The sequence below is a fragment of the Gavialis gangeticus genome, unplaced genomic scaffold (assembly GCF_001723915.1).
Source record: "Gavialis gangeticus isolate Ggan-Ray unplaced genomic scaffold, GavGan_comp1, whole genome shotgun sequence".
Lineage (NCBI taxonomy): Eukaryota > Metazoa > Chordata > Crocodylia > Gavialidae > Gavialis > Gavialis gangeticus.
Genome location: NW_017729026.1, coordinates 26,534,428 through 26,545,814, shown reverse-complemented (window position 1 = coordinate 26,545,814; position 11,387 = coordinate 26,534,428). Strand labels below are relative to the sequence as shown.

The window sequence follows — 11,387 nt, the reverse complement described above, 5'->3', positions numbered from 1 at the left end:
TCATTCAAGAAACGCTTGGATGTTTATCTTGCTGGGGTCCTTTGACTCTAGCTGACTTCCTGCCCCTGGGGCAGGGGGCTGGACTTGATGATCTTCGAGGTCCTTTCCAGCCCTAACATCTATAAAGTCTATTAAATCTATGAGATGTGGTCCCTTGGCAGGCAGCAGACCTCCTGAGATGACAGATAAGGCTTCCTGATGGATACTTCCATCCTCTGCAGAAGAGAGTCACCAACTAGCCACCAAGTTTACTCTTGGTATCAGTGATCTTAATCCTCCCAGCCTGTGGAGCATGTGGTTTGGCCTTTTCTACACTGGGATAGATTTCTTCTCCTCCAATGTCAGGGCTTTGTACGTTTTATTCACCTGGATGGTTGGGGTTTCAGAAGAGGAATGTTGTCTGTTGCCACAGGTAACAAGCTGCCATTTCTATCTTGCCGGTTATCTAAGGCTTCATGATCCTGAAGGTCTGTTTGCACATCCTGTCAGTTAAGTCTTCATACACACAGATGCTTCAAAGCCATTTGAAATCATGTATCCGGTTCTGAGGTCAATACTTTAAAAAAAGATACTGAAGAGAATTTGGAAAAGGGATACAAGTAATATGTCATCTGAAAAGTGGGCTATTTTGAAGGCTAAAAAGAGATGCTATTTATTTAGCATATTATATAAGATCTAAAGTCTACTATTTCCTTAAGAGTGAGACGATAAATGATGAATTTAGCAGACAAAGGATGGAAGTGAAATCCTCAAAATTCAAACGGGAAATACAGTACAAGTTTGTAATAGTGAAGGTAATTACAGTTAGCAGACATTTCCAAGGTATGGTGAATCCTTTATCACTCCTTTATCTTTTTAAAAGGGTCTGATCCAGTTCAACCACAAGTTTAATTGAGTTAGATAGAAGAATCTTGAAGTAAAATTATATATAGTCCTGTGTTATGCAGGGAGTCAAGCTGAAACATCAGTTACTAAATTATGTATTGGTGATAATTTTCTTTCTTCCCAGGTTTACTGCGTGACTACCTAGGTACCTATGATGTAGCGTTCTACCTGGCTGGAGTTCCCCCCATTATTGGTGGCGCCATATTATGCTTCATTCCATGGGTACATGAAAAGAAAAAGCTAAAAGAAAAAGCAAAAACTGTTGATGGAGCAACAACTGAGAAAATGCTGGAAAATGACAGCACTTTGGTATCAGGCACAACAGAAAAGCCCAACAAGGAAATAGACTCTGTTATTTGATGCATTGTATCTTCTTACCAGGCTGAAGTTGTTTTTAAAGGAGCTAGATCATGTTTCTGACTTTAAGCAGAAAATCTATTATTATTTTTCAAAATTGGACATAGTGCTCAAATTGCAAAACTGCTAAGAGCTAAGCATCTTCTCCAGCACAGAATAGCTTTCTGGATGACACCTTGAGTCTGGTTTTAAGCCATGATTTCAAGGCATTTGAAGTTTTTTATAGCATCAGTGTGCATCTGCCAGTGATTCTGCGTGCGAACAGATTATTTTTTTAATCCATCAGGACATATTTCCAGAAGTGTGAAAGCTGTTTTTGATTCACTGACCCTTCCAGGATAGCTTTGGGAATTTTACAGTCCGTCCAATAAAGGAAAATTTCTTATATGGCTTATAAGAGGGCTGTTAGTAGCTCTTAGACTAAGTCCCCTCCCCCCATTTTTTCATTGCATTTTAAATACTTTTACAATCCTATAGTAATAAGCAGGAATATCTAGTGTTGTCATTTTCTATTCTTTCCTGAAATTATCTTGCTTTTGGAAGCTAAATTATTCTATTTCATTTTCTCTTAATACTTCTGTTCTATTTGCTTAAACTCATCCTAGACCACTTTTTCCATTGGTTCACCTTTTTTATAATCTGATCAGTAGACATTTTAGGATTATATCTGATTTGTACATGTATTGAGCATAAACAAGTGAATAAATTCAGCATTAAAGCAGCTGAAATATTGGTATCGTTAGTACCCAGGTACTACAGTTAATCAAGTCCTTCTTTGACGGTGCTGGAGTAGCTGGTAGTTTTAAAAATCTAGTTAACTGCAGTGCTTGGGTGCAGAAATGTGAATTAGATTAAATTTTAAATTTTGAATTTGTTTCTTTTTTTAGGGTTTCACTAGAAAATACTTAAAGACAGCTTTAAAGGATACATTTTAAGTGTGCAATAAGATTCAATTGTTCATACAGATAAATGGAAATATACATGAAATAGATATGAGTTATTTTAGCTACGTTAGACAATTTTGAAAGATTTTGCAGTTATGCAAATTAATTATAGACCTTTGTGTTTTTATTCAATTGCATGTAGGATACAACTTCCTATTTTCAAGAAATGCAAAAAATTGTCTTTGCAGGCACAATTCCTTAACATACTGGTTCACATCCTTTATTACTTGCACAGTCCTAAATTGGGTGTCAAACCCATATTTTTGAACACCTTTCTCTGAACGTTACTGCAGCTAATGGTTTGTCTGAAATAATATCTTAAGAGTGCGTCTGAATTTATCAGGATTACACTCGAACTGTGCTGCTTATGCAACGGAGTGCTTAAATAGATACTCATTTTACTAGGGCCACGTAATGCTACTTATGTAACAGCAAAGAAAATAAATATCTGGAAACTAAAAGCACATTCAAATACGATTTCTCACTTAGTTGTCAGTATCATTTGGATGTGTAATTCCTATTTAGGAGCACACCTTTTAAAAATGTAATCCTTACTGCCATTTCACTATTTTTAATTTAATTTCTTCATTTTTACCAAAGATTGTGAATTGCTCATACAACTTTATATTACTGTGAAGTGAAACATGTTATATTAGCAATATTTAGATTAAAAGATATATTTTTTTAAACCCCATTAAATAATTAGATAAGTATCTTAATTATTATGGGCCAGATTCTGTCATCCTACTTACATTGCTTAGTCCATATTAAAAATGAACAAGTCTCATCAGAGTCTAACTGAAACTGGAAATGGTAAAGTGACAATTCTCCCTTTTAAGATAGACCATTAGAAATGGCTGGGAAGTCTAGGAGCACAGATTCCCGTGACATGTAGTGGGATCAGTGCTCCTTAATCTCTTTTGCTTTTGAAAATCTAATTTCTAAAAAGTAAGTAATATTATTAGTTAAAATCCTCAAGAAATGATGCTTTCATTACAGAAATTACATTAGCAACCACATTATTTATGCTCTTGATTCTTCTTCCAGGTGATATTATTCAGTGTTGGGTATTGCACTGGCAATGAAATACACAGTGAAATTCATGATAAAATCCTCTTATTTCAGCTACTTTGGTTATGAAAATTAATATTTATCATACTGTTTATTATTTTAAAGGATTTTTTTGTGGTAAATTCAGGAGGCCCATTTAGCACTTGCTGTGCTCTGAACTCATGAGAGGCATCAGGTTGTGCTTGCCTTTCTACTTGGCACAATATTATAATAATATCTTTATAAATAATCTGAAAGAAAATAAAAGCCATTGCTGATAAATTCTGCAGATGACACAAAAATGGAGTGGCTACCATGTGGTACACCGGCCTTGTATGAGAAATATGTCAATACAGCCAAATACGAGGCAGGCATTTTAAGAAGAAAAAATGTAGCCTATATTTATAGGTTACAGTCTGTATTTTTTTAAATATCTTGGAGTGGGATGTGTTGTGTGGTGCATAATCAAAAGAGTTAATGCAATCTTGAAATGTATGAGGAGTGAACTACAGAATACAAGTCAGAACATGGCATTGATTAGTGTGATCATCAGTTGAATGCTATGTCCAGTTCGGGTTTCAACATTTGAAAAAGGATGTTGAAAAATTAAATGCTGAAGTAAAACTTCAGAAAAAGCAAAGATGACTTGAGGTTTGGGAAAAGTGTCTTATAGTGAAAGACTTAAAAAAAATCTAAAACTAATTAAGACAAGATACTGACATAGGGAGATTTTCAGTAAGAGACATTTCTTCAGTCTAGCATAACGGCACAACAAGGTCCTGTTTGGAGTTACATAAATTTAGAATAAAAATAAGATGCAGAGGGTAACTGCGAAGAACAGCTTACTCAGAAATGGAAATTTCTTTGTTACCCAGTCTTTAATTGAGATGGGTTGTCTGTCTTTCTAAAAAAAAAAATAATTATCCGGTTCTGTCAGAAGTAATGCTGGCTGAAACTATCTTGTGTTTAGTTACAGACTAAATTATTATAATGGTCTTTTCTAGTCTTAAGATCTATTTAAATAATTTATGTTTCATATCAAGATTTATGTCTTCATCCCAAAGTTTCAATGTGGTGTTGATGCATCGCAAGTAATGCCATATAAAAAGTATCTGCTTGCTAGTTACGGTGCAGATGCAAATGTCTTGTTTCTTCTAAAAGATTTTTTTAATTTAAAATATTTCATCCACTTTATGAGGGAACAGATATAATATTAAGGCTTTTCCTCGTCAAAATTAAGCAGTTTTGACAGGCTAGAAAATTAAAGCATCTGAAAAAATAATTAACTTCAATTTGGCAGAAGTCATTTCTGAATCAGGAAATGGTAACTTCCATAGACAAGTAATCCTGCTCTGCTTCTCATAGCTGATTCAACCTTACCTCCACGTCTCTACCTCCCCACCTACCTCCCATTTCCCAGAAATATTTTCAGGAAAGGTCCTAGGAGCAGTTTGGAGAGAGGGATTAGTTTAGAAGGTGGAGTGCCGGTTTCCTAGTGTGTGAACAGTATCAGCTCAAATGCTTTACCCTTCTGTGTAGTACGCTGAGTCTTGAAAAGCTCAGTCCGAGCAAGCTGTATGCAAACATTTCACATGGCTTATTGACATTTTCTTTTTAGGTTCTTATGTGGTCCTTGTCTCTGTGATATCTGAATAATATATCCTGCATTGCTAAGGGATATGAACATACTTAGAGCTGTGTTATACAGCTGTGTATACAAGAATACATAAGTATAATAAATTGAAACCAGGGCTGACAGTTAAACTCATGCTAGTTATGCATTGCAGGTAGGACTCAAGATTCTGCTAGAGTCCATTGACACTATTTGGCTCTGTATGTTGTAGCCATATAAACTTATATAGAGCAGACTGGAAGTCTTTTCTACCAAAAGTCCTTTTGAGTCTGGTCTACACTGACCAGCCAGAAATTTGCTTAATATACTTGTGGTCACCATCTGAACAGCTCCCTAAGGTGTTCAGTGCAGTCAAAGACAGCTTAGATAGCCATGGATTCACTTGTGTGATCCACTTTTTGAAGATGTGTGTGGTACAGTGAACAATGGCAACCTTCTCTTTTTCTGTCTTTCGATCACTGGAGCACAAGATCTGGGCATACACATCAATAATGCCGATCTGAAATTCTTGATCTCAGATAGCTGGTGATCTCAGTGTTGGGCTGTTAATTTTGGCTTACAGAAGTCACTCTGAACACTAGGCACTCATGGCTAGATCCAAAAAATGATACAGGTAGAAATGAGGTGGCAGACTCCAACAATGCAATCCTGAAAAACCCCTACTGAGCTACCATCTAACCCTGAAGGCATTCCAGAGGTTCCATGCAGCACTTTATGACTTTAAAGTTTCTTACTTGCCCGAAAGTTCAACTTTTACACTTGTACGAAAGAGCCTCAATTGGACAAAGCTGGGCAGTTCAGCTGCAAGCTGAACCTTCATTGTGTCCCAAAACTTAGACATTACTATGACTAAAAGACCTGAGGAGGTATTTCATGCATTTGAATGTTTGTCTAACTTTACCCCAACTAAATAGGTGGTCAAATAAAAGATATCACCCTAAGAGATCCTTGCCTTGCATAAGGATTTTAGCTAATAGCTGTTTCCTGTAAAATACAGTGCTGGAAGTAAGGATTAAAACCCAGATCCACACACACCCACACCCAGTCCCTCACCCAGATACACACACGTGCACCTTAAACACTAAACTAGTCATGCTCCCTCTGGCCCCAGGCACCTTGAATTCCTTGTGAGACAACTTCAACAGCAGAGTAGCAAGTGCACCTATCCCCCAGGAACAGCTGATAGTTTTGAGTGCAGCACTCCCCTGAGGGAAGTGAACTTGGATTCCCTGCAAGTGCTCTAATAATAATGATAAAAATGACAGTAGCAGCCCTTACACAATCTAGAGGGCACCATGTTCTTAAAAGAAAGGAGCACTCAAGTTTATTGGAAGAAATGGCCCTGGTGTTTACTTTCAGAAGGGCTATAGGTCTCAAGGAGATTATGGAGCCCTGAATTAGGTGTCTGGGAACAGGATTTAAGATCGATCCCTCCCTATGGTCTTTTCTTTTTAGATGGCGCTAGGCATGTGGGCAGTTAATGTGCTCACATGAGGGAGCCGTCTGATCAGCACGCTGGCCCCACTCTAGGTGCCTGTGCTCTGTACATGATGAGTCCAGGTGCCGCGTGCTAGGTTCTGGATTCCATCATAGGGGCCAGACACCCAAATATTGGGGTTGGTAGCTAGAAATTAGGTGCTGCAGTGTTCTCTATTGGAACTGGCCTTCCAATACTACAGAGCTAGGCATGATATAAGAACCCAAATAGAATATATTTTCACTAAGGATTATGTAAGTTCTGTCTCTGGTTCCACAATCAGGTACAGCATCTGTGGCAGAAGTGTGAAAGAAAATTTAAAAACAATATTTAAAAAAAAAAAAAGGAATTATTGTCCTTAGCTTTTAATTTTGACAAGTGTTACACCATTCAATTCTAGAGAGAGTTATAAAGTCAGGGCAACATTTTTAATACATGCTTTATTCTTTTTATATGTGAAAGGAGTCACCATTTTTAAGAATTTCGGAAATATGGATATTAAGTTTAGGCCTTCTATATTTTATACTAAAATGTGTGCTAATATAGATGACACTGACAAGTGTTTGGGTGTCTTTATAGACACTGTATTTTATATGTTCGTTTTTATGCTAATTAATGTTCACATTGCTAGCCTTAACTCCATGCTTTCTAAATCTGCTTTTTTTTAGAAGCATAAAGAATGAATGTCTAATGTTAATTCATGGTGCTAAAATAATTGTAATCCATCTCTAATTACTCAAAATAAACAAGCATAGTTCAAAAGTGGTTCTGTTTGCTATTGTGAATGTCATATTGTAGAGCTTGGTGTCCTTAAAATCTCCTTTTGTTCTTTAAGTCACTTTCTGCTCTGTTGTGGTGTTGCTGTTCTGTCTTGTGTCCTCTGAATGTAAAAAGCAAAACAATCCACACTGCTTTTACTTACCTATTTACAATTGTATTTTTGTTGTATATGCTCCATTTAACTCATATTTACACTTAATTTAAATATATGGGGCAAATTGACTTGTCCTTTCACAGCATCTGATGAAGTAAGCTTCAGCTCATGGAAGCTTGTGACAGACACAGACAGATTAACCAAAAGTAAGTGTGTAAGGTGCAAATCTACCCTGCCTTCTGCTTATTCTAATTATGCCAGATAAACATTTTAAAATTATTTAAGTGATTTAGGACCTGAAGCTTTTGACTTTTAATGCTACTTAGGGACTTTAGAATTAATATGGTCCCTTCTAGGATTGAATAGAAATTTTAATCGATAGAAATGAATTGCTAGACTACTGTCCCATGGCATGAAAAATACCCCTTCCCATATGCAGATACAGTACAGCAGAGAACTATAAATTTCACGTACAAGAATTTGCCCTGGAATCCTCTTATATCCCCAGTTTTTGTCATGACTGTAATCATTTCAAACAATGTTTAACTTTCATGGTTAGGAGGAGGACATTAACAATATGAAACAAGTGTAAAAACAAAGTAGTGTTCTCTTCAGGAGCCTCTAGATCAGGGGCAGGCAATTATTTTGGCTTGAGGACTACTTTACCAGTTTTGGTGAGCTGTTGAGGGCCACACGGGTAGCCCATTCCTCGACAGCTGTCCTGCCCCCTGGTTGCCATCTTGAAACCGGAAGTCCTGCCCCCTAACCCCTGATCTTTGCCACCGGAAGTCCCTCTCCTTCCCCCTTGGACTCCTTTTGGGAGGGGGAGATTTAGAACCAGAAAAAAAAACAATAAATCATACACTACAAGTGAAACACCTACTATAACATTTTAATTTTATTGCAAAAAATATTTTTTCATGATTTGTGTTTGCGTAGTGTATATAGAGGTGATTGCATAATACCTAAAAAAAAATAAAGTCTTAGTCTTGCATATTGTGTGGGGGATGTGGGGGGTAGGAGGGGGTGTGTGTGGTGTGTGTATGTATGGTGGGGGGTTGTGAGGAGGTGACTGTGTGTGCGTGTGGGGCATTTACCTTTTACAGCATTGCTCCACGCCATGCATGTGCAATTGCCGCAGTCGCGTGTCACCGGAGGAAAGCCCCGTGTGCTGGAGCTGGCTGCCTTCTTTGCCCCCTGCCGTGCAGGTCCCGGGACTCTCCTCCACTTCCGAAGGACTTTGCCACAGGACAAGGTGTCTGGAGAGGAAGATTACATACTATAAGTTTGCTTGTGCAGTGTTGCTTTTCAATAGGGCTGTGCGAAGCTTTGGCCTCCAATTTGATTCAGTGGAGATTTGGCCCGATTCGATGGCCAAATCTCTGAATCAAATCAGGAGACCCATTAATCTCTCCAAATCGAATCAGAACCCTCCGAATCAATTCGGAGAGATTCAGAAAGATTCGGCGATTCAGACATAACACACAGCTTTAAATGTTTTTTCTGCATACCTCTAGGTAGCAGGCGGCTTGGGAATGCTGTGATGCTGGTGTGCATGGAGTGTCCCACAGAAGCACAGGGGATTCCCCAGCACACTTGGCAGCAGACCCAGAAGTGGACCAGAAGCACTTCAGGTCCACTTCTGGGTCTGCCAGAGAGCGTGCAGGGGGGACCCCCTGGCTCAGCAATTGGTGCCTCCTGGGTCTGAGGGGGCACCTGGGGACCCCCTGTGGCTGACTGTTGAGCTGGGAAGGCACGGGGGGGCCTCCCTCATGCTCCCTGGCAGCCCCGGAAGTGGACTGGAAGTATTTCCAGTCCGCTTCCAGGTTTGCCACCGAGCATGCAGGGCACCCCCCCCACTCTTGTGGGATGCTCCATCCGCCCCAGCATCACAGCATTCACGAGCCATGCTGGTACCTTGAGGTATGTAGAAAAAGCATTTAAAGCTGTGTCCAAATCGCTGATTCTCTGAATCAGCATTGAATTTTCAGATTTGGATTCGGCTGAATCGAATTGGGAATTGTGATTCAAATCAACTAACTGAATTACAGTCCCCGATTCAGGCCGAATCCGAATTGAATAGGGCCCGTTTTGCACACTTCTACTTTTCAAGGACAGCTTCAAATATTCCCCCATACCAAAGAGCATTTCTTTCCTGCACTGCACTAGTAGTTCCATTTTTTTCAATCCACTTGTATGCGTAGTAAATCTCCAGAACAGCCCTTGTTAATTTGACATCAGAAACTAATTACATAAAAGCAGCACAGCAGTTATTGAACTATTTTTTAGCCAGAGATCTGTTGTCCTTAAAGAATGTGAATAGAACCTTTTTTTTTTTAATCTTGGAAGTTATACAGCATCTTTCTTGATCACCACAAATGCCTGTTTATTAAACGTGTACAATATTTTGTTTTCAATATGGCTGTGGGCAGCACAATCATTTTGTGTGGCATTGTTAGATGATGACTGCTAAATTTAATGCAGAAGAAAGTTTCTTCTTATTTCCAAAATGTAGAAATATTGTACTGTTAGGCAGTTAATACATGTTTAGTTTGAAATGCATATTGATTTTAATTAAATCATTTGTACATAAAATCAATTTTGTTTGAAGGATTCATTATCACATCACTATCACTTCCTGTAAGGTTTCAGAAATATGGGGCAGAAGTCTAATTGTCTGAACTGCGCTGGTTAGGTAATACTTTCTAAATAGCTACATGCAAACTGACTGTGAATAGCCAGGTGACATTTTTAGATGCTTAATGGCTGTAGCTGCATATGCTTGTTCTTGTTTCCTCACATCGTCTTGAGCGAGGCTGCACCTGCTGGGACCTTGAGTGGGTGCAGGATTATGTTGCTAGTCTGGGACTGTGAACTAGCTGTGTTGCAGAGCTACAGCACAGACTTCTGTACTGAGTAACTCCAGGGCTTCAAAAATAACTAGCTCCCTGGGAGTTCTCATCCTGATAGCAGCATAATACATTTTTAAAAATAGTAAATACTCTGAAAGCCAGCTTTTGCAACCCCTCTGCATGCTGAGTAGTGTCTTACTCCACAAGAGGTCTCATAAATAATAATGTTGGCAAAGCTAGCCTGTGACTCAGTAGCTAGCTCTTTGACAGGGTAGTTCAAATAAAATCCTGTTTCAAGTATAAAGAGTGGGGGAAAAATCATTAGATACATTTTTGGAAGTGTTGTCACCCCTTAATGACACATCAAAAGTTAACTAACATGGTGACTGAGTAATTCTTGCCCTACTACGGGTTACAAGAATCTTTTTTTTAACAGCCTGTCAACCAGTGTTGGCCTACATGCTTGAAAAATGTGGGAGAGTAAACTCTTCAGGCGGTGGCTATCATAATGTTTTGTTTGGAAAGGATAATGCCAGTAAAGAAATCCATTGTTATATTGCCAGGGCCACTGGGAAAGGAATTTGATCCATGTATGAAAGGAAGGCTTTTTTCCCTTTCCCTTCAGTGTGTGCTAACTGCATGTCTAGGACCCGGGATGTTCATTCAAGATCTTTTGACAGATAACCTGCTCATCTCCTTCCTACTCGACCATGGGGCAACTCATTCAGTTCTAGCACAGATTTAAAACTTTATTAGAAAATGTTAAAAGTTATGGTTTTTTTACATGGATTTGTAGAGTTTGGGGATAATATAGGGCCCTGTGCATGGGTATGTAGATGGTGTCAATGCAATTTAAGACAAGCAGTCAGTCATGCTGCCTACATTAGCCCAGGATACAGGGGTTAAGAAGTTCCAGTGCCTATTCAATACAGTTGTAAGGTAGTAAGAACTTCTTAGGCAATGGTTTTAGCATGTGGTGTGCAATGGCTGGGGTGGGGAACAGTCAAAGGGATTAAAGGTATGTCAGTTAATGGTGTGTGCAGGAGGGGTTCAGTCTTGCTTCTGACTGGTGGTTTTGGGCAGCTGTCTTCATATTAGCAATGACCTGTGATGTACTTGATGTAGATGAGGTGCTGCATGGTATCCAGTACCATCCAGTGGTAAGGGACAGCTGTTTCATGCAGTGGTGCATGTGAGCCTGCACTTTGCAGGCTCACAAGATGCTCTTGTTACTTGGGCTCCAAGAACCCCAGTGCTCAGCACCTGCACTGCCACATTGTTCCCTTTCTCCCTCAGGCTGTCAGCTGCTGCCCTG

At 39.1% G+C, this 11,387-nt stretch overlaps 1 protein-coding gene across 1 annotated transcript in view; it reads left to right on the top strand.

Moving 5' to 3' along the window:
* SLC16A10 (solute carrier family 16 member 10) overlaps positions 1-7,111 on the top strand; it is a 179,029-nt gene extending 171,918 nt beyond the window's left edge. The window contains exon 6 of the mRNA XM_019520081.1: positions 1,010-7,111. Within this exon, the coding sequence (XP_019375626.1) occupies positions 1,010-1,245 (236 nt within the window). The 3' untranslated portion in view covers positions 1,246-7,111. The remainder of the gene's footprint in view (positions 1-1,009) is intronic.
* Positions 7,112-11,387: the final 4,276 nt, after the last annotated feature.